Source organism: Aquarana catesbeiana, linkage group LG11 (assembly GCF_042186555.1).
Source record: "Aquarana catesbeiana isolate 2022-GZ linkage group LG11, ASM4218655v1, whole genome shotgun sequence".
NCBI lineage: Eukaryota > Metazoa > Chordata > Amphibia > Anura > Ranidae > Aquarana > Aquarana catesbeiana.
Window position 1 is genome coordinate 195,410,789 of NC_133334.1, and position 24,193 is coordinate 195,434,981.

General features: G+C 43.9%; 1 protein-coding gene across 2 annotated transcripts in view; it reads right to left on the reverse strand.

The window, feature by feature from the left end:
* Positions 1 to 3,619: 3,619 nt before the first annotated feature.
* LOC141112370 (protein cornichon homolog 2) overlaps positions 3,620 to 24,193 on the reverse strand; it is a 411,398-nt gene continuing 390,824 nt past the window's right edge. For both annotated transcript variants that reach the window (XM_073605161.1, XM_073605160.1), the window contains 2 exons: positions 4,409 to 4,460; positions 3,620 to 4,038 (listed from right to left, as the gene is read on the reverse strand). In XM_073605161.1, the coding sequence (XP_073461262.1) occupies positions 4,427 to 4,460 (34 nt within the window). In that variant the 3' untranslated portion in view covers positions 3,620 to 4,038; positions 4,409 to 4,426. The remainder of the gene's footprint in view (positions 4,039 to 4,408; positions 4,461 to 24,193) is intronic.

Genomic DNA, 24,193 nt, shown 5'->3' on the forward strand with positions numbered 1-24,193 from the left:
TTCTTCATGAATCCATGCTGATTACTGCTAATGATATCGTTCGTATTACTAAAATCCTGTATATAGTCCCTTATCATCCCCTCCAAGAGTTTACATACTATCGATGTTAGGCTAACTGGTTTGTAATTCCCAGGGATGTATTTTGGGCCCTTTTTAAATATAGGTGCTACATTGGCTTTTCTCCAATCAGCTGGTACCATTCCAGTCAGTAGACTATCTGTAAAAATTAGGAACAACGGTCTGGCAATCACTTGACTGAGTTCCCTAAGTACCCTCGGATGCAAGCCATCTGGTCCCGGTGATTTATTAATGTTAAGTTTCTCAAGTCTAATTTTAATTCCGTCCTCTGTTAACCATGGAGGTGCTTCCTGTGCTGTGTCATGAGGATAAACACTGCAGTTTTGGTTACTGAAGCCCCCCGATTCACTCGTGAAGACTGAGGAGAAGAATAAATTCAATACCTTCGCCATCTCCCCATCCTTTGTAACCAGATGTCCTTCCTCATTCTTTATGGGGCCAATATGGTCTGTCCTCCCTTTTTTACTGTTTACATACTTAAAGAATTTCTTGGGATTTTTTTTGCTCTCCTCCGCTATGTGTCTTTCATGTTCTATCTTAGCTGTCCTAATTGCACCTTTACATTTCCTGTTGCATTCTTTATAAAGTCTGAATGCTGAGGATGATCCCTCAACCTTGTATTTTTTGAAGGCCTTCTCCTTTGCTTTTATATGCATTTTTACATTGGAATTAAGCCATCCAGGACATTTGTTCGCTCTTTTAAATTTATTACCCAATGGGATACATTGGCTAATGCCCTTATTTAATATGCTCTTAAAGCAAACCCATCTCTCCTCCGTATTCTTTGTTTCTAATATTTTATCCCAGTTTATGCCTTTTAGCAAGGTTTGTAGTTTAGGGAAGTTGGCTCTTTTGAAATTCAGTGTCTTTGTATTCCCTTTATGTTTCCTATTTGTGTGATTTATACTGAAACTAATTGACCTGTGATCGCTGTTACCTAAATTGCCCCGCATTTCCACATCTGTGATCAGGTCTGTATTGTTGGTAATCAGTAGATCCAGTAATGTTTTATTTCTAGTTGGTGCGTCTACCATCTGACCCATAAAATTGTCCTGCAAGACATTAAGGAACTGGCGAGCCTTAAATGAATGCGCGGTTCCCTCCACCTAGTCTATGTCTGGATAATTAAAATCCCCCATTATGATAACACTTCCCATCCTTGCTGCTACTCCAATTTGTGATAGGAGATCCGTCTCCACTTCCTCCCTCAGGTTAGGGGGCCTATAGCATACTCCCAGTATTATTTTCCCCTTAGCTTTATCCCTTTGGAGCTCTACCCATAAGGATTCCACCTCCTCTCTAGCTCCCTCAGTGATGTCATCTCTCACATTCACTTGTACATTATTCTTGATATATAGGCATACCCCACCCCCTTTTTTATCCTCTCTATCCTTGTGGTATAGGGTATACCCTTGAATGTTTTCCAGCCAATCATGAGAGCTGTTAAAGTACATTTCTTGTTACTTCATCTACAGATGAATAAGTAATTGAAGTGAATATTCACACAATTTATTGATTTCTATACTCACAGCATACACTTTCATTTTATAACATTAGCATTGTAATAGCAATACAAACAATAGTTATTATTGATAATCCAATGTAAACTTAATTAAAAAATCTCCTTTCGTGTTGTGAGTGCTGCCTGTCTGCTGCCCATCTTTTACCATAACTTCCTGGATTCCCTGCATGCTTTGCAGCTTCTCCTCTGCTGTTTACTTTCCATTTCTAAGTGCTAAATATCCCACGGTACCTTGCTGCTTGCAAGCAGTGATTCCTGTGCTGACTCCACCTCTTGAAACTCCTCTTCTCAACACCTCTGTAGTTCAGAAGGCAGGCTCAGCAGTGCATACTCACAGGACATAATGAACAGATGTCACAGGAACATTTTTTATATAAAAAAAATAAAAATTACAAACATGCCATACTTACCTGCTCTGTGCAGTGGTTTTGCACAGAGCAGCCCCAATCCTCCCAATCCTCCTCTTCTTGAGTCCCCTTCCGGCACTCTGGGCCCCTACTCTTTGCCAACTGCCTTCATAGCAAGCCCCTTGCTGTGGGGGCAATCTTGCGTGCTCACTCCTGAGCCGGGTCTCTATATCCATAAGACACAAAGAGCATGGATCAGCCCTGCCCCCTGCTCCCCACTCACTGGCTGTGATTAGGGATGAGCCGAACACCCCCTCTGTTCAGTTCGCACCAGAACATGCGAACAGGCAAAAAATTTGTTCGAACACGCGAACACCGTTAAAGTCTATGGGACTCGAACATGAATAATCAAAAGTGCTAATTTTAAAGGGTTATATGCAAGTTATTGTCATAAAAAGTGTTTGGGGACCCGGGTCCTGCCCCATAGGACATGTATCAATGCAAAAAAAAGTTTTAAAAACGGCCGTTTTTTCGGGAGCAGTGATTTTAATAATGCTTAAAGTGAAACTATAGAAGTGTAATATTCCTTTAAATTTCATACCTGGGGGGTGTCTATACTATGCCTGTAAAGGGGCGCATGTTTCCCGTGTTTAGAACAGTCTGACAGCAAAATGACATTTCAAAGGGAAAAAAGTCATTTAAAACTACTCACGGCTATTAATGAATTGTCGGTCTGACAATACACATAAAAGTTCATTGATAAAAACGGCATGGGATTTCCCCACAGGGGAACCCCGAACCAAAATTTAAAAAAAAATGGCGTGGGGGTCCCCCTAAATTCCATACCAGGCCCTTCAGGTCTGGTACGGATTTTAAGGGGAACCCCGCGCCAAAGTTAAAAAAAAAAGGCGTGGGGTCCGCCCAAAAATCCATATCAGACCCTTATCCGAGCACGCAACCTGGCAGGCTGCTGGAAAAGAGGGGGGGAACGAGAGAGCGCCCCCCCCTCCTGAACCGTACCAGGCCACATGCCCTCAACATTGGGAGAGTGCTTTGAGGTAGCCCCCAAAGCACCTTGTCCCCATGTTGATGAGGACAAAGGCCTCATCCCCACAACCCTTGGCTGGTGGATGTGGGGGTCTGCGAGCGGGGGCTTATCGGAATCTCATCCCCAAACACTTTTTATGACAATACCATGCATATAAGCCTTTAAAATTAGCACTTTTGATTTCTCCCATAGACTTTTAAAGGGTGTTCCGCGGCTTTTGAATTTAATTGGGATATGTAGCACTTAATGATTAATAGGAGTAGACTAGAAATAATTGAAATTCAGTGTGGAAATGAATATAATGATTTTACATTTCGACCATGAATACACTTTAACCGCTAAAGTAAATTGGCCCAACAGCGCAGGGACATTGTCTGGCTCATAATATAATATAAATGTGCTTTACATAAAACTCTCAAAATCTGTTTCAAGTTATTGAACATTTTACACTGCAGTTCTGGTAGACTACAAATGTGTACTTTATTTTTGTTTGCATAATGGTTGGGTTACTTATATGAGGATATTAGATCTACTCCTATACAAGAAGCAGCAGCATTATCCTCCGATCATTACATCTACTTTACTTTACTAAACAAATATACACAAATTAATTCACAAAGTGAATATATATATATATATATCTTTTATTGACAGAAAAATTCACACATTTCTAAAGAAATAAAGTCACAGACTTCAAACAAACATATAAGAGCTGTGAGCCAGCAGCAGTCTATAAACAAGAAGGATCTAAGAGGGTGAAAAAAAGGAAGGCTGGAGAAGAGAAGGAATAAGAGAAGAGGAAGAGGCACAAAGGAGAAGGGAGAAGAGGAGAAGTGGAATCAGAGCAAAGCAGAGAGAGAGGAGAGGGAGAGATAGAATTGTAGTTGAAAGAATATTTAGAGAGTCATTCCACCAGCAGGAATTTGTCCTTCAACATCTTTTCCATCAGCAAGGATCTCAATCCCTCTAAGTTTCTTTCCTCTGTCTCCGTGATTCAGATTCAAACAGGCGAAATTCAAAAAGTGACGAGTGTGTATATCATACTGAGAAATGTGGCAAGGAAAATGTAAAGATACCAGTGGAGAAATAAAACATGCAAGAAAGACAGGGAGAAAATAAGGTTGTATGGATGGAAGAGAAGGGAAGGAGTATTAGAAAAGAGAGAAAAATGTGTTAGAATTCATGAAGTAAAGCTTTGCAGGTGTTAATAATGATACATTCATAATTAAAAGGGTTTGTGGGAATTAGTTAAATATTATAATAATATGAGTAATTTAACATGATTTAAGGTATTTCTACCAATGTAGAGGATAGTGTTTTTGGGACTGATTATCGATATCAGCATGCAGAAAGTGGCAGTGCAAAGAAGTAGGAGTGGGGGCATGTATGTGGAACTAGGGACGAATCACTCACCAGCAGAAGCACAGCATCCTACGCGTTGACATAACGTACAGTGGCCCCCACCCTGCGTGCGAGGAAGAAGTGCCATTAGTACAGAGAGCTGCATGTATGCAGAGTGGGAAATTTATAGGATGCTGTGCAATAACAATCTCAATACTCTCACATGCATTTACAGTAAATCTAGAAATCAACCAATGTGAGCTCCTATTCATGCAGATTGTGAACATGACTGAAAATATTTTATCGGCACAAGGTAACACTATGCATGTCAAAGAGAGCTAATTACTCTCAGAAGCTTGCACTAAAATATATTTTGTTAGTCAACAAGAGGTATTGCTCCTATTTTCATTTTCTTGCAACAACCAATAAAAAGATGTTTGAAAAGATTCAGGGAAGTTCAAAATAGCCCAATAAAGTTTTGGTGGTTGTTACCTTAAGACCTACCTCTGCCTAATTCAGTTAAGAATTTGCAGCAGTGTCAGTAATGTTACCGACACGTGCAAGAAATTCAGGCAGTTCTTACTACCGCCATTTTAAGAACCTGTTGCTATGGCAGCAGCAAATTCTTAAATAATGACTTCCAGTTCTTATATTAGGAAATAGGGATGAGCCCGAGGTTCAACTCGAACATAATTTTGACTCAAACAGCAGGTGTTTGTTTGTTCTAAAACAAACCAAAAATATGGGGCATGCATGGGAATTTTGAGCGCCGCGGAACGCCCCATAAGGCACTGGGGCATCATACAGCATTGCTGTATGATGATTGGCCAAAGCATGTACCTGACCTGCATGCTTTGGCCAATCACAGCTCGCTCTGCTGACAGAGCCATAATTGGCCAAAGGCAGGGTGCCTTTGACCAAACATGTCTCAGGGGGACTAAGGTCACGCCCCACACTATATAAGGCTGCTTACATAGCAGCCATGTGTAGTGTTGTTGGCGTGGACAGAGAATTTGATATACAGTATATATATATATACAGTCAGTCTAGTATATACAGTATCTCACAAAAGTGAGTACACCCCTCACATTTTTGTAAATATTTTATTATATCTATTCATGTGACAAAACTGAAGAAATGACACTTTGCTACAATGTGAAGTAGTGAGTGTACAGCTTGTATAACAGTATAAATTTGCTGTTCCCTCAAAATAACTCAACACACAGCCATTAATGTCTAAACCACTGGCAACAAAAGTGGGTACACCCCTAAGTGAAAATGTCCAAATTGGGCCCAATTAGCCATTTTCCCTCCCCTGTGTTATGTGACCTGTTAGTGTTACAAAACTACAAAGTACACAAAGTTCACAAAGTGTGAACAAAAGTACTGTCTACCACCCCGGCAGACAAACTTGTAGTTTCAGTGAGCTGCAGGGGTGATATTGTGCGCTCATAGTTCATTGAAATGTCCTGCCTGTAAGCTGTTAAAGCCTGACTAAAACCTGACTTCAGAGTGTTGAAATCTCTATCTTTGAGGATAACTTGCTTCACAGAATAAGCAACTAGAGAGGTCAGTGAGTATTTTAAAGCTCTTTAACTGCTTTTTAACAATATTTAAAAACTGTAATGTCTCTAGTCTGGGCACAGGTGCATTTTAAGAAAAAGAACACTTTTTTGAATACATACAGTATCTCACAAAAGTGAGTACACCCCTCACATTTTTGTAAATATCTTATTATATCTTTTCATGTGACAACACTGAAGAAATTAGACTTTGTTACAATGTAAAGTAGTGAGTGTACATTTTCACTCAGGGGTGTACTCACTTTTGTTGCCAGCAGTTTAGGCATTAATGGCTGTGTGTTGAGTTATTTTGAGGGGACACTGATAATCTCCCTCGATCTGGCTCCACGCAAGATCTCACCCCGTGGGGTCAAAATGATCACAAGAACGGTGAGCAAAAATCCCAGAACCACACGGGGGGACCTAGTGAATGACCTGCAGAGAGCTGGGACCAACGCAACAAAGGCTGCCATCAGTAACACACTACGCCGCCAGGGACTCAGATCCTGCAGTGCCAGACGTGTCCCCCTGCTTAAGCCAGTACATGTCCGCCCCCATCTGAGGTTTACTGTTATACAAGCTGTACACTCACTACTTTACATTGTAGCAAAGTGTCATTTCTTCAGTGTTGTCACATGAAAAAATATAATAAAATATTTTTTAATATCTGAGGGGTGTACTCACTTTTTTGAGATACTACTGTATATATATCTATATCTATACTCTGCATTTAGCATAGACTACAGTGGGGCCAAAAAGTATTTAGTCAGCCACCAATTGTGCAAGTTCTCCCACTTAAAAAGATGAGAGAGGCCTGTAATTGTCATCATAGGTATACCTCAACTATGAGAGACAAAATGTGGAAACAAATCCAGACAATCACATTGATTTTTTTAAAGAATTTATTTGCAAATTATGGTGGAAAATAAGTATTTGGTCACCTACAAACAAGCAAGATTTCTGGTTCTCACAGACCTGTATCTTCTTCTTTAAGAGGCTCCTCTGTCCTCCACTCATTACCTGTATTAATGGCACCTGTTTGAACTTATTATCAGTGTAAAAGACACCTGTCCACAACCTCAAACAGTCACACTCCAAACTCCACTATGGTGAAGACCAAAGAGCTGTCGAAGGACACCAGAAACAAAATTGTAGACCTGCACCAGGCTGGGAAGACTGAATCTGCAATAGGCAAGCAGTTTGGTGTGAAGAAATCAACTGTGGGAGCAATAATTAGAAAATGGAAGACATACAAGATCACTGATAATCTCCCTCGATCTGGCTCCACGCAAGATCTCACCCCGTGGGGTCAAAATGATCACAAGAACGGTGAGCAAAAATCCCAGAACCACACGGGGGGACCTAGTGAATGACCTGCAGAGAGCTGGGACCAACGCAACAAAGGCTGCCATCAGTAACACACTACGCCGCCAGGGACTCAGATCCTGCAGTGCCCGACGTGTCCCCCTGCTTAAGCCAGTACATGTCCGCCCCCATCTGAGGTTTGCTAGAGAGCATTTGGATGATCCAGAAGAAGATTGGGAGAATGTCATATGGTCAGATGAAACCAAAGTAGAACTGTTTGGTAGAAACACAACTCGTCATGTTTGGAGGAGAGAGAATGGCTGAGTTGCAACTAAAGAACACTATACCTACTGTGAAGCATGGGGGTGGCAACATCATGCTTTGGGGCTGTTTCTCTGCAAAGGGAACAGGATGACTGATCCGTGTACATGAAAGAATGAATGGGGCCATGTATCATGAGATTTTGAGTGCAAACCTTCTCCCATCAGCAAGGGCATTGAAGATGAAACGTGGTTGGGTCTTTCAGCATGACAATGATCCCAAACACACTGCCCAGGCAACGAAGGAGTGGCTTCTTAAGAAGCATTTCAAGGTCCTGGAGTTGCCTAGCCAGTCTCCAGATCTCAACCCCATAGAAAACCTTTGAAGGGAGTTGAAAGCCTGTGTTGCCCAGCGACAGCCCCAAAGCATCACTGCTCTAGAGGAGATCTGCATGGAGGAATGGGCCAACATACCATCAACAGTGTGTGACAACCTTGTGAAGACTTACAGAAAACGTTTGACCTCTGTCATTGCCAACAAAGGATATATAACAAAGTATTGAGATGAACTTTTGATATTGACAAAATACTTATTTTCCACCATAATTTGCAAATACATTCTTTCCAAATCAGACAATGTGATTGTCTGGATTTGTTTCCACATTTTGTCTCTCATAGTTGAGGTATACCTATGATGACAATTACAGGCCTCTCTCATCTTTTTAAGTGGGAGAACCTGCACAATTGGCGGCTGACTAAATACTTTTTTGCCCCACTGTATATATTCAGTGTTTACTCTATATTCAGTCAGTGCAGGCAGTGTATTAATATATATATATATATATATATATATATATATATATATATATATATATATATATATATATATATATATATAGATACACAATATAGTATATACAGTGGGGACGAAAAGTATTCAGACCCCCTTCAATTTTTCACTCTTTGTTATATTGCAGCCATTTGCTAAAATAATTTAAGTTAATTTTTTTCCTCATTAATGTACACACAGCACCCCATATTGCCAGAAAAACACAGAATTGTTGACATTTTTGCAGATTTATTAAAAAAGAAAAACTGAAATATCACATTGTCCTAAGTATTCAGACCCTTTGCTCAGTATTTAGTAGAAGCACCCTTTTGATCTAATACAGCCATGAGTCTTTTTGGGATAGATGCAACAAGTTTGTCACACTTGGATTTGGGGATCCTCTGCCATTCCTCCTTGCAGTTCCTCTCCAGTTCTGTCAGGTTGGATGGTAAACGTTGGTGGACAGCCATTTTAAGGTCTCTCCAGAGATGCTCAATTGGGTTTAAGTCAGGGCTCTGGCTGGACCATTCAAGAACAGTCACGGAGTTGTTGTGAAGCCAATCCTTCGTTAATTTAGCTGTGTGCTTAGGTTCATTATCTTGTTGGAAGGTAAACCTTCGGCCCAGTCTGAGGTCCTGAGCACTCTGGAGAAGGTTTTCATCCAGGATATCCCTGTACTTGGCTGCATTCATCTTTCCCTCGATTGCAACCAGTCGTCCCGTCCCTGCAGCTGAAAAACACCCCCACAGCATGATGCTGCCACCATGCTTCACTGTTGGGACTGTATTGGACAGGTGATGAGCAGTGCCTGGTTTTCTCCACACATACCACTTAGAATTAAGGCCAAATGTTCTATCTTGGTCTCATCAGACCAGAGAATCTTATTTCTCACCATCTTGGAGTCCTTTTTTTAGCAAACTCCATGCGGGCTTTCATGTGTCTTGCACTGAGGAGAGGCTTCCATCGGGCCACTATGCCATAAAGCCCTGACTGGTGGAGGGCTGCAGTGATGGTTGACTTTCTACAACTTTCTCCCATCTCCCCACTGCATCTCTGGAGCTCAGCCACAGTGATCTTTGGGTTATTCTTTACCTCTCTCACCAAGGCTATTCTCCCCCGATAGCTCAGTTTGGCCGGACGGCCAGCTCTAGGAAGGGTTCTGGTCGTCCCAAACATCTTCCAATTAAGGATTATGGAGGCCACCGTGCTCTTAGGAAATTTAAGTGCAGCAGAAATTTTTTTGTAACCTTGGCCAGATCTGTGCCTTGCCACAATTCTGTCTCTGAGCTCTTCGGGCAGTTCCTTTGACCTCATGATTCTCATTTGCTCTGACATGCACTGGGAGCTGTAAGGTCTTATATAGACAGGTGTGTGGCTTTCCTAATTAAGTCCAATCAGTATAATCAAACACAGCTGGACTCAAATGAAGGTGTAGAACCATCTCAAGGATGATCAGAAGAAATGGACAGCAGCTGAGTTAAATATATGAGTGCCACAGCAAAGGGTCTGAATACTTAGGACCATGTGATATTTCAGTTTTTCTTTTTTAATAAATCTGCAAAAATGTCAACAATTCTGTGTTTTTCTGTCAATATGGGGTGCTGTGTGTACATTAATGAGGAAAAAAATGAACTTAAATGATTTTAGCAAATGGTTGCAATATAACAAAGAGTGAAAAATTTAAGGGGTCTGAATACTTTCCGTCCCCACTATATATATATATATATATATATATATATATATATATATATATATATATATATATATACACATATACACATATATATATATATATATATATATATATATATATACACACACACACATACATACATATATATATATATTTTCTACTACACTTCAGGCAGCATACACAGTATCTAATATAGCGTAGTGTGGTGTTGCAAAACAAAAAATACATCATGTCCAGAAGGCCACCAAGGAGAGGCAGATGCTCACAGGCCACTAAAAGCAGGCTAGCAGCCTCTGTGTCTACAGTCAACAGTGTTGGTCATGGACATGGTGCATCCTCTGCAGGTGGCCGTGGGGCACACTTGTCCTTTTTTTCTGCTGCTGGCCGTGTTTTTGAGCCACAACATGCAGAAGAGTTGGTGGAGTGGATAACAAAGCCGTCCTCATCCTCCTATTCCACAGGCTACTTGTCCACAGTCACTCCTTCCATAGCCCCACCATCATGCACGGAGGAGTCCCCAGAAATATTCGACCACAGTGTGGGTCATATGCTGCTGGAGGATGCGCAGTGATTTGAAGGCTCAGATGTTGGTTGATAGGTTGAGGAAGGGAGTAACGTGAGCCTAGAGAGAGGGGGTGCCACAGAAGGACAAGAAACTGGCGGTCATGTTCCCCCAGCTGCAGCGTACTGCCAAGTTTTGCTCCAGTGATGGGGAGGGAGGGGATGATGAGGTCACTGACTGTACTTGGGTGCCTGAGAGAAGAGAGGAGGAAAGTGAGGAGGAGGAGACATAACTCCAACAAGGCAGGATGTCCTCTAAGGGGCAGCTTAAGAGCAGCCACCCTATTGCATCACACTGCAGCGCTCCGCAGGTGCAGGGCTCTGCTGACGCCCCACTGACTTTAAAATTTCCTTGGTGTGGGCTTTTTTCGACATGTGTACAGCAGATTGCACCATTGCTGTTTGCAACCTATGTCTGAAGCGGATCAAACGTGGCCAAAACAGCAGCCGCTTGGGCACCACATGCTTGACCAGACATATGACCACCTGCCATGCAGTCCATTGGCAACAGCGCTTAAAAGACCCGCATCATAGAAAAAAGCGGACTTCTCCTTGCTCCTCAACTGGGTTCTCCAACCCTACTATACCTCCAGTCCTTTGAAAAACCTGCACTCAGAGGAATGAAGGTATAGCAGTAGGTGTCCCAAGTACTTGCAGCCAATCTGCTAGCAGTACACCACCAATTGATTTTAGCAGGCAAGTTTTCCTACCCCAGTTGCTGAACCGTAAAAAGACATTCGGTCCCAGCCACACACATGCTCAACGTCTAAATGCTAGCTTGGCCAAATTGGTAGCCCTGCAACTGCTGCCTTTTCAGATGGTAGACTCTGCCCCTTTCGTGAATTTGTGGAATGTGCTGTACCTCAATGGCAGGTTCCAAAACGCCATTTCTTTCCATGGAAGGCCATTCCGGTTCTCTACCGGCATATGGAAGGCAATGTTTTGGCCTCATTGGAGAGGGCAGTCTGAAGTAAGGTTCATATCACTGCTGACTCATGGTCCAACAGGCATAGGCAGGGATGGTACCCTTCCTTCCCGGTGCATTGGGTAACTCTGCTGGCAGCGTAGAAGGATGCAGGACAGGGTTCAGTGTTGTTGGAGCTTGTTCCACCACCACACTTCCAAAATGCTAGTAGTGATTCTGCCACAGCTCTCTCCTCCACCCCCTCCTCTTCTCCTTCCTCTATGGCCTCTTCTGCAGATTTGTTCTCTGAACCAGCAGTGCTCCATAAGCGTTCAAGGGGCTACGCAAACAGTCAGGCTAAAAGATGCCATGCGGTGCTTGAGTTGGCCTGCCTAGGGAACAGGAGACAAACTGGGGCAGAGATTCTGTCAGCTCTGCAGGGGCAGGCTCAGAGGTGGTTGACACCATGCCAGCTTCAGCCAGGAATGGTTGTATGCGACAATGGCACCAACCTTCTCTCTGCACCCCGACAGGGATTCTTGACCCATGTTCCATTTTTGGCACACATCTTGAATTTGGTGGTGCAGCGGTTCTTGACAGGTACCGAGTCTTACAAGATCTCCTGAGGCAGGCCAGAAAGGTCTGTGGTAATTTCCGCCAGTCATACAATACCAGTGCTCGGGTGGCTGACATTCAAAGGGAATGCAACCTGCCCACCAACCGCCTAATTTGTGACATGCCCACCAGGTGGAACTCAACGTTGGCAATGCTGCAGAGGCTGCACACACAGCAGAGGGCCATCAATGAGTACCTGTGTGATTGTGGCACCAGGACAGGGTCAGGGGAGCTTGGTTTCTTTTCGCCATGCCAGTGGCTACTGATCAAGGATGCATGCACTGTCCTGTCACCATTTGAAGAGGCCACAAGGATGTTGAGCAGCGACAATGCATGCATCAGTGACACTGTCCCTCTAGTTTTCCTGCTGGAGCACGCGCTTCGTGAAATCATGGACAGGGCACTTGAGGCAGAATAGCGGGAGGAAGAGGAGGACTTCCTTTCCTCTTAAGGCCCCCTTAATCCAGATAGCATTCCTGCGGGCCGGCCAAACACCCAGGAAGAAGAGGAGGAGGATTGTGTCAGCATGGATGTAGAGGATAACACTCAGCAGCAGTCTTCAAGGCATGGTTTTCAGTCCCCAGAAACCCAAAGAGTTGTACGTGGCTGGGAGGAGGTAGTTACGGATAATGTGATCCTTAGTGACCCAGAGGGCTCAGAATCAAATGCCTCTGCAAACTTATGCTGTATGGCCTCCCTGATTCTGCAAAGCCTGCGAAAGGACCCTAGGATTCGTGGTATCAAGGAGAGGTATCATTACTGGCTGACAACCCTTCTTGATCCACGTTACAAGAGTAAAGTTGCAGAACTCATCCTGCCTTCGCAGAGGGAGCAGAGGATGAAACATCTTCAGGTTTGTGTAACGCATTTCCAGACCCTGGGAGGTTACCATTTTCTGGTGCTGGACAACGTGTTGCTGAAGCTCCGTTCAGTCAGTAGAGCGGTGGAGAGGGTGGCCGGCTGACCGACGCCTTTAAACAATTTTTTATTCCTCAGCACCAAGGTCTGATCGGTTCAAGCAACCATCGCCAGTGTCTGCATTATATGGTGCAGGAATATCTAGGGGCACGAGCAGACTTGGATACCTTTCCAACAGAGCATCCACTGGGTTACTGGGTCTTGAGGATGGACCACTGGCCAGAATTTTCTCAATATGCAATCGAGCTACTGGCCTGTCCTGCATCCAGCGTGCTTTCTGAATGCACATTCAGTGCTGCTGCAAGGTTTGTAACGGATCAAAGAGTGCGCCTGTCCACAGACTTTGTTCATATGCTCACATTCATAAAAATGAATCAGTCTTGGATCAGCAGCTATCAAGCAACTGATGCTGATGTAACTGCCTGAATTTGCTATGGATCTGGGATCCCTTGAAGACTGCCTATGCTGACTATCCTATAAGTCCTCAATCTTGATGATGCTAGCTTCCAACAATATTTTTGGTTTAGGGCACCACTAACACCATCCAAGGCCCAATTTTTCTGCCCCTGTTTAACAGGGGCATGTAATTACATTTTTTATATAATATTTCACAGCAGGTCCCGTTCCTGCGCCCAACAAGAGTAATTGTGAGGGCTTACAGTGTTCTGGCACCACCAAAACCAAAGGCCCCAATTTTTCACCCCCTGTTTAACAGGGGCATGTAATTAAATTTTTGATATAATATTTAACAACAGGGCAGCTCCTGCGCCCAACAAGAGTAACTGTGAGGGGTTACAGTGTTGTTGCACCACCACCACCCAATGCCAATTTTTTCTGTCCCTGTTTAACAGGGGCATGTAATTACAATTTTTGATATAATATTTCATAGCAGGGCTCGTTCCTGGGCCCAACAAAAGTAACTGTGAGAGCTTACAGTGTTCTGGCACCACCAACACCTAAGGCTCAATTTTTCTGCAGAGTATATAGGGCAGGCCATATAGTATATATACTGCTGTTCAGAGTATTTAGTGCCTGGGGGCCTAGCGGACCCCTTCGTCATTTTAAAAAAAATTTTGGTACTGTGTTCCCCTAATATCCATACCAGACCTGAAGGGCATGGTATGGATTTTGGGGGGGACATCCACACCATTTTTTTGGATTTTTGGCGCGGGGTTCCCCTTAATATTCATACCAAACCCAAAGGGCCTGGTAATGGACTGCCATTTTTTTCAATGATTTTTATCTATATTGCCAGGAGCCAACAATACATTACAGCCGCGAGCAGTTTTAATAGACATTTTTTCCGTTCGAAATGTCATTTTGCTGTGGTACTGTTATAAACATGGTAAATATGCACTACTTTAAAGGCAGACTAAGGAGACCCCCCAGTCACTATATTTAAAGAAATATTTTATTTTTTAATTGTTTCACTTTAAGCACTTGCCGACATATACTGCGGCAGAATGGCACGGGCAGGCAAAGTCATGTACCTGGTACGTGATCTGCCTCCTGCGGGCGGGGGGCACATCGCGCCCCCCCAGTGCCCGAGGCGGTTGGCATCATTAGGGGAACGATCAATGCTGAGGGGGAGGCCACTCTTTCGTGGCCACCCCCTCCCGATCGCTCCCAACGAATGACAATCTTCCTCTGCCTCTGTAATGTAAACAGTGGCAGAGGAAGTGATGTCATCTCTCCTCGAGTCGGTCTTTTTCGTTCCGGCGCCGAGGAGAGAAGACATCCAAGTAAGTGCACCAACACTACACTTACAGTAGAACACTGTAGGCACACTTTTCACCCCCATCACCCCCCCATCACCCCCCTGTACCCCCTGTCACAGTGACACCAATAGAATTATTTTTTTTTTACTGATTACTGCTGGTTAGTTAGTTTGTTTTTTATAGTTTCAGGGCACCCGCCGTTTATTACCTAATAAAGGTTTAACCCCCTGATCGCCCGGTGGTGATATAAGATTAGTAGGGTCAGATAGGGTCTGCGTCGCCCCAGGCAGCTTCAGGTTAGCGCCAGTACAGCTAACACCCACGCACGCAGCATACACCTCCCTTAGTGGTATAGTATCTGAACGGATCAATATCTGATCTGATCAGATCTATACTAGCGTCCCCAGCAGTTTAGGGTTCCCAAAAACGCAGTGTTAGCGGGATCAGCCCAGATACCTGCTAGCACCTGCATTTTGCCCCTCGGCCCAGCCCTGCCCAGCCCACCCAAGTGCAGTATCGATCAATCACTGTCACTTACAAAACACTAAACACACATAACTGCAGCATTCGCAGAGTTAGGCCTGATCCCTGCGAACGCTAACAGTATTTTTGGTAGTGTTTTGATACAGTCACTAACAGTCAGGTACCACTAAATTTAGAGCCCAAAATGGCAAATCGAAGGTACACTAGTGAAGAGGCCTACACGTTTCTGAGCATGACAGATATTGAAGAGGAAGTCACTCATCTGTCAGATTCAGGCTCAGAATACGATCCTGTAGACGACAGCGGCTCCATGACAGATAGCTCTGACGACGGAGTTGTGGTCCCTGCCAAGGTCAGGCATACCAGACCCCGAACTTCTTCTTCTTTTGTTAATGTGCAAGAACTGCAGGTCCCTCATATGGAGCAGAGCAGTACTAGCACCGCTATTCCTTCTGGTGAACTGGCAAGCACCAGGGGCCTAGTACACCCTGGTCGAACATCCAGCACTGCAGTATCACGTGGTGACGTGGCGAGTCCCCTTAAGTGCAGTTCAAGCTGGTGAGGTGGCAAGCACAAGTAGTGTCCCGCTGCCACCAAGAGGACAACATAGGCCCGTCCTGCCCATAGTGCCCTTCCTGCTGCATTCGCCAATCCTAATTGGGAACCCACCACTTCTGCAGCACCCGTACTTCCCCCATTCACTGGCCAACCCGGCATTCAGGTGGAAACAGTTGATTTTACGTCACTTGATTTTTATTCGCTGTTTTTCACAGAAGATCTCTATAGATCTATTGTGGACTAAAGCAATTTGTACGCTGGTCAACACATCACCACTATTCCCCAGTCCTCCCTTGCCAGAGATTGGAGATCAATTACGGTCTCCGAATTTAAGCTCTTTCTGGGCCTTTCCCTCAACATGGGCATAACTAAAAGAGTGAGTTGCGGTCATATTGGTCCACTGACCCAATTCACCATATGCCCTTGTTCTCTGCCTCCATGACCAGGACACGATACGAGCAGATCTTGCGGTTCATGCAGTTCCATGACAATGAACTCTGTCATCCTCGTGGAGACCCTGGATACGATCGGCTCTACAAAATTCAGCCCCTCGTAAACCACTTCAACCAACGTTTTGCAGACTTGTTTACTCCCCATCAAGTTGTCTGCGTTGATGAGTCCTTGATTACGTTTTCTGGCCGCTTGTCATTCAAACAGTACCTTCCCAGCAAGCGTGCCAGATATGGGGTCAAGATGTATAAGCTCTGTGACAGGGCCACAGGCTATACATGTAGTTTTATGGTTTACGAGGGAAAAGATAGTCACGTAAAGCCAACAAACTGCCCTGACTACATAGGAAGTGCTGGCAAGATTGTGTGGGACTTGGTGTCACCCTTATTCAGAAAGGGGTACCACTTATATGTGGACAATTATTACATGAGCGTGCCACTTTTTAGTCACTTGTTTGATCAGCAGATTGGAGCATGTGGCAACTTGCGACCTAATCGCCGGGGCTTTCCCCAGCGGCTTGTAGATTCATGTCTTAGGCTGGGGGAGAGAGCCTGCTTGCAGTGTAATAATTTGCTCGCTATGAAGTGGAGGGATAATAAGAATGTTTTCATTCTTACCTCCCTTCATGCAGACACGATGGTCCAAATTACTACGGCGACTGGTGTTGTGAAGAAACCCCTCTGTGTCCACGAATATAACCAAAATATGGGAGGGGTGGAGCTCAACGACCAGTTGTTGGCGCCGTACTTAGTTGCCCGTAAGGCCAGACGCTGGTACAAGAAAGTGTCTATTTATTTCAATTGGCTTTGCTGAACGCTTATGTGCTATACAGAGCTTCAGGATAGCTGGATCCTTCCTTAAATTCCAGGAAGAGATCGTCAGAGCCCTTCTGTTTCCAGATGGTGCTCCACCTCACCTTCCCCAACCAAATGCAGTAAGCCGGCTGCATGAGAGGCATTTTCTTTATGTCCTCCCGAGTACCCCTACCCAACGAGCCCCCCAAAAAAGATGTCGTGTCTGCAGCAAGCGCGGATATAGGCGTGACACCCGCTATTATTGTCCCTCCTGTCCTGACAATCCTGGTCTTTGCATTGGTGAATGTTTTGAACGCTACCATACATTAGTGGAGTATTAGCGTAGGGTACAGCACTGTACAGACTAGGCACACTTTCACAGGGTCTCCCAAGATGCCATCGCATTTTGAGAGACCCGAACCTGGAACCGGTTACAGTTACAAAAGTTACAGTTACAAAAAAAGTGTAAAAAAAAAAAAAAAGTAAAAAAAAAAACACAAAAAAATATATAAAATAAAAAAAACAAAAATAGTTGTTTTATTGTTCTCTCTCTATTCTCTCTCTATTGTTCTGCTCTTTTTTTACTGTATTCTATTCTGAAATGTTTTATTGTTATTATGTTTTATCATGTTTGCTTTATAGGTATGCAATTTTTTTATACTTTACTGTTTACTGTGTTTGTATTGTTAACCATTTTTTTGTTTTCAGGTACGCCATTCAGCTGCAGAGCGGATTTATTTATCTTGACAGCAACAGCGTTTGCTCCCACGATACATAAAGCCATGACTCCAGCGCTGTCAGAGGTGATTTCACCACCACAGTTAAAAAAAAGAGCATATATGCAGAAGCATGAGGGCAGCAGGGGCAGAGGAGCGATTTGCTCCTACCTTTTGCGGGTGGATGCCCCCATTCTTCGGCATATACTGTATATATATTTTAGGCACAGGTTGCGTTAAAAAATGTTTTATTTGTATTTGCTTTGCAGTTATGGTAAGTCTTTCTGTTATACTGTAATGTTACTTTGTTTTATTGTTAACCATCATTTGCTTAGCAGGTACACCAATCAGTTGCAGCGCGGATTTATTTATCTTGACAGCAACAGTGTTTGCTCCCACGATACATAAAGCCGTGACTCCAGCGCTGTAGGAGGTGATTTCACCAGTTAAAAGAAAGAGCATATATGCCGAAGCATAGGGGCAGCAGGGGCGGAGGAGGTATCATCTTGGTATCATTCTTTTCAGCCAGCGGTTGGCTTTCATGTAAAGCAATCCTAGTGGCTAATTAGCCTCTAGACTGCTTTTACAAGCAGTGGGAGGGAATGCTCCCCCCACCATCTTCCATGTTTTTCTCTGGCTCTCCTGTCCCAACAGGGAACCTGAGAATGGAGCCGGTGATTCAGCCAGCTGACCATAGAGCTGATCAGAGACCAGAATGGCTCCAAACATCTCTATGGCCTAAGAAAACGGAAGCTATGAGCATTTCATGACTTAGATTTCGCTGGATGTAAACAGCGCCATTGGGAAATTGGGAAAGCATTTTATCACAACGATCCCAATTTTTTCAAAAAAGAGTACCTGTCACTACCTATTGCTATCATAGGGGATATTTACATTCCCTGATGTAACAATAAAAATGATTTAAAAAGAAATGAAAGGAACAGTTTAAAAATAAGATAAAAAAGCAAGAAAATAATAAAAAAAAAAAAAAAACACCCCTGTCCCCCCCACTCTCACACAAGGGCGAACGCAAGTGTCGGTCTGGCGTCAAATGTAAACAGCAATTACACCATGCATGTGAGGTATCACCGCAAAGGTCAGATCGAGGGCAGTAATTTTAGCAGTAGACCTCCTCTGTAAATCTAAAGTGGTAACCTGTAAAGGCTTTTAAAGGCTTTTAAAAATGTATTTAGTTTGTCGCCACTGCACGTTTGTGCGCAATTTTAAAGCATGTCATGTTTGGTATCCATGTACTCATAAAATTTTAAAAAGTGTGTTTTTTCCCAAAAAAATGCGTTTGAAAAATCGCTGCGCAAATACTGTGTGAAAAAAAAAAAATGAAACCACCATTTTAATCTGTAGGGCATTTGCTTTAAAAAATATATATAATGTTTGGGAGTTCAAAGTAATTTTCTTGCAAAAAAAAAATAATTTTTTCATGTAAACAAAAAGTGTCAGAAAGGGCTTTGTCTTCAAGTGGTTAGAAGAGTGGATGATGTGTGACATAAGCTTCTAAATGTTGTGCATAAAATGCCAGGACAGTTCAACCCCCCCCAAATGACCCCATTTTGAAAAGTAGACAACCCTAGCTATTTGCTGGGAGGCATGTCGAGTCCATGGAATATTTTATATTGTGACACAAGTTGCGGGAAAAAGACACATTTTTTTTTTTTTTTTTTTCACAAAGTTGTCACTAAATGATATATTGCTCAAACATGCCATGGGAATATGAAATTACACCCCAAAATACATTCTGTTGCTTCTGCTGAGTACGGGGATACCACATGTGTGAGACTTTTTTGGAGCCTAGCCGCGTACGGGACCCCGAAAACCAAGCACCACCTTCAGGCTTTCTAAGGGCGTAAATTTTTGATTTCACTCTTCACTGCCTATCACAGTTTCAGAGGCCATGGAATGCCCAGGTGGCACAAAACCCCCAAATGACCCCATTTTGGAAAGTAGACACCCCAAGCTATTTGCTGAGAGCTATAGTGAGTATTTTGCAGTCCTCACTTTTTGCCACAAAGTTTTGAAAATTGAAAAAAGAAAAAAAAAAAAGTTTCTTGTCTTTCTTCATTTTCAGAAAAAAATGAGAGCTGCAAAATACTCACCATGCCTCTCAGCAGATAGCTTGGGGTGTCTACTTTCCAAAATGGGGTCATTTGGGGGGGGTTTGTGCTATCTTGACATTTTATGGCCTTCGGTAGTGAGGAGTGAATCAAAAATTTACGCCCTTAGAAATTCTGAAGGCAGTGATTGGATTTCGGGGCCCCGTATGCAGCTAGGCTCCCAAAAAGTCCCACACTTGTGGTATCCCCGTACTCAGGAGAAGCAGCATAATGTATTTTGGGGTGTAATTCCACATATGTCCATGGCCTGTGTGAGCAATATATTATTTAGTGACAACTTTGTGCAAAAAAAAAAGTTTGTCATTTTCCTGCAACTTGTGGCAAAATATAAAATATTCCATGGACTCAACATGCCTCTCAGCAAATAGCTTGGGCATATACTTTCCAAAATAGGGTCATTTAGGGGGGTTTTGTGCCATCTTGGCATTTTATGGCCTTCAAAGCTGTGATAGGTAGTGAGTAGTGAAATCAAAAATTTACGCCCTTAGAAATCCTAAAGGGGGTGCTTGGTTTCGGGGCCCCGTACGTGGCTAGGCTCCCAAAAAGTGCCACACATGTGGTATCTCCATACTCAGGAGAAGCAGCTAAATGTATTTTGGGGTGCAATTTCACATATAACCATAGCATGTGTGAGCAATATATCATTTAGTGACAACTTTTAGTAATTTTTTTTTTATCATTATTCAATCACTTGGGACAAAAAAATTTAATATTTAATGGGCTCAACATGCCTCTCAGCAATTTTCTTCGGGTGTATACTTTCCAAAATGGGGTCATTTGGGGAGGCTTTGTACTGCCCTGCCATTTTAGCACCTCAAGAAATGACATAGGCAGGCATAAACTAAAAGCTGTGTAAATTCCAGAACATGTACCCTAGTTTGTAGACGCTATAACTTTTGCGCAAACCAATAAATATACACTTATTTACATTTTTTTTACCAAAGACATGTGGCCGAATACATTTTGCCCTAAATGTATGACTAAAATTGAGTTTATTGGATTTTTTTTATAACAAAAAGTTGAAAATATCATTTTTTTCAAAATGTTTGGTCTTTTTCCGTTTATAGCGTAAAAAATAAAAACCGCAGAGGTGATCAAATACCATCAAAAGAAAGCTCTATTTGTGGGAAGAAAAGGACGCAAATTTTGTTTGGGTACAGCATTGCATGACCGCGCACCTAGCAGTTAAAGCGACGCAGTGCCAAATTGTAAAAAGTGCTCTGGTCAGGAAGGGGGTAAATCCTTCCGGGGCTGAAGTGGTTAAGCATTATTAAAATCACTGCTCCGAAAAAAACGTGTTTTTAAACTGTTTTTTTTCATTGATCCATGTCCCCTGGGGCAGGACCCGGGACCCCAAACACTTTTTATGGCAATAACTTGTATATAAGCCTTTAAAGTTAGCACTTTTGATTTTTTATGTTCGTGTCCCATAGACTTTAACGGTGTTCACGTGTTCGCACAAATTTTTTGCCTGTTGGCATGTTCTGCTGCAAACCGAACTGGAGGGTGTTCGGCTCATCCCTATTAGGAAACTAGTGAGGATTAAAACTAACTCTGAGCTTGTGTGGGTAGTACCTGTGCTGGGAAGTTTTTATGTATGTGACAGCTTTCCACCCAGGGCTGTATCCCCAGTCTCATATAGATGGCTGCCTGGAGATTTCCTGTCCGAAAGCTAAATGTAAACAAAAAGGTGATGTCATCAGTTCTGCTTTAAGCCTCATCCACACTACTAGTTTTTTTTTCCGTTCAACCCAGTAGATTGAACGAAAAAAAAAAAGATAGCTCAGGTCAGGCCTGCTGTACTAACAATCCAATGTTAGTACAGCTATCTCCCCTACTGTGCTATTGTGTTCTGACAAGGGGATGGCTCCTCCTCCAGAACATTCCGGTCAGTGCTCTCAGCCATTGGCTGAGAGCACTGATCAGGAGCCAGTTGGCAGACCTTTTTTGGTCATGACCCAGCAACAGAACGCGGCTTCTGTCGGACCACTGCCGTACACATGGGCTGAAAGTCGGACGGTTTCCATAGAACCGGCCGATGCCGCCTGACGTTCAGCCCATGTGCACTTTTTATTGTGCATAGCAGTGGGTGGATTTGAAAGCCGCTATGGGACTGAATACTGCCTATGGATCTGTCCACTACCATACATTGTAAAAGTAAAGCGGACATGATGGGGAACTAGTTTCTCAGTTCCTCATCAGGCTCCGTCTACCCCTAGTACAAAACTTTTCAGCCATGCACCTGTCAGTGTGCCAGGCACTGAGGAAGGAGTGTCCAGTGTGACAGATTCATGTACCTGTCTCAAACAGTGTAACGAATCGTCCCACACTCCACTTGAGTGCTTTCGTCATATACCACTTCCTCCCAGTCTGAATATAGATATCAGATATTCCAACCGCTCACAAGCACAAGGCGATACTTGTTTAGTTGCTGAACATGGACTCTTTATTAGAACCAGAATAACAGTCTTATATACAGTTAAAGAGGAGGAAGTCCCCCCTCCTGCTGATATTACTCTAACAATACACCTGTAACCAGAAACATAAATTAACATGAGCTAATTAATGAATCCCTTAAAGCAGCCAATGTGACTCCCTAACTACACTACACATTATCATACATCTCAACACAGAACGTCATACAATTGCAGGGTTAATTAGCACAAACAACAATGGGTGAAAGACACTTAGAAGCTGTGGCAAGCCAGACTATACTCATTTACATTATAGAAGACAACAGACAGGTGGCTGGAGTTGATGACATTAGCATCTAACAGTATGTGTCCCAACAGTATGAATCAGTCACTATTTCTAATATGGGATATACAGGGTTCAAAGAGTCTGTGTGTCTTGGGGGGATATGGACCTGAATCCAAAATAACACCACCTCAAGGGTCCCCAGGCATAAAGTTCACAAAGAGCACCATTCCCCCAAATGCCAAGGCCCATGATCGGTAGGCAAGAGGCTAGCATTCAGTCCCCTCCAAAAGCCTCTGTCCCGGCTAGGTCTATCACATTTCTGCCCCATCAAAGGTTGACTAACAAGGTCCCAGACCTCCACCCGGTCTGGACATGCGTTAGTCGGGCAAAGTGAACTCACATAGGCAGTCCGCATGATCTCCAATCTTGGCTGCAAGGAATAGTTGACACCAGTAGGTGTGAGGCAGAGGTCATTTACTCTCTGTTCGGCCGCCAGCGCTTCAGCTAGGTGGTTTTTAACATTCCAGGGTTCAGTCTGCTGCTGGGCAGAGGGGCCGATCACCCCAGCTTCCTGAAGCTGTAGAGACACTGTAGATGATAGACAGAGACCAGCAGCGCTCTGCCCTATTGCCAGTGATTCAGCTGGGAGTAGCAGCTTGACTACATCAGCTTGTTGCCGGAGAGAGGGGCCGACTGCCACGGCTCCCTGGATCTCCACAGTTGTTGCCAGTGCTGGGCAGAGGTTGGTAGCACTCTGCTCTGTTGCCAGCACTTCTGCTGGGGACTCCACATAATCCGCTTCAGCTAACCATTGGGGCAGGAGGCTGAATTCCTCCACTCCCAAACTGTGTAGCTGCAACTGGGGAGGTGAGCTGGCTGCTTCCTTTTCCTTTCCCTCATCTGGCTGCTGGGATGACATGGGACGTCTATGGTACTGTCTCCCAGGTGCACAGATCTTTGCTGGGGAGGAAAGACTGCTTCCTCCACCCTGGCCAACTGTTGGGGAGGGACGATGAACAGCTCCTCTCCCTTCTCCCCCTGTATCTGCTGCTGGGAAGTGATTGCCACCTTCTCACCCTGAGCCTCCGAAATTGCCACAGATGTGGGGCAGAGGTCTTGGACCCTCTGTCCGGTGACCAGCGCTACAGCTGAGGAAGTTCCTTGCAACTCCACAGATACTGCTGTTGGTGCTGGGCAGAGCATAGTGAACTTTAGCCCTGATACCAGCTCTTCTGCTGGAGGCTCATCAGGTTGTTCTTCCTCAGCAGAAAAATCTATCAAATCCCCTATCTCTGCAACTGGTGATAGAGGTTCACCATCTCCTGTCCGTGGAATCCAGAAGATGCTATCGGTGCTGGGCAGAGGTTAGCAAAGCTCTGCCCTGTTGTCTTTACTTCAGATTTGGGGATGGCAATCTCCAGATTTTCCACTGCTGATTCTCTGGCATGCTGCTGGACGACAGGCACATTCCTCCATCCAAGCTCATCCTGTGCAGAAACAGGATCTTCAAGGTCAGTAAGCACTTGCTGCATCCACCATAAGACCTCCACGTCCATAGCTGCGGGGGCAGGTGGGCAAAGCACACTGTTACTATGCCACCTTGCGGACTCTTCAGCCAGGATTTCAGATTTCTTAACTGGTATTTCCTGATAGTCCCAGGCA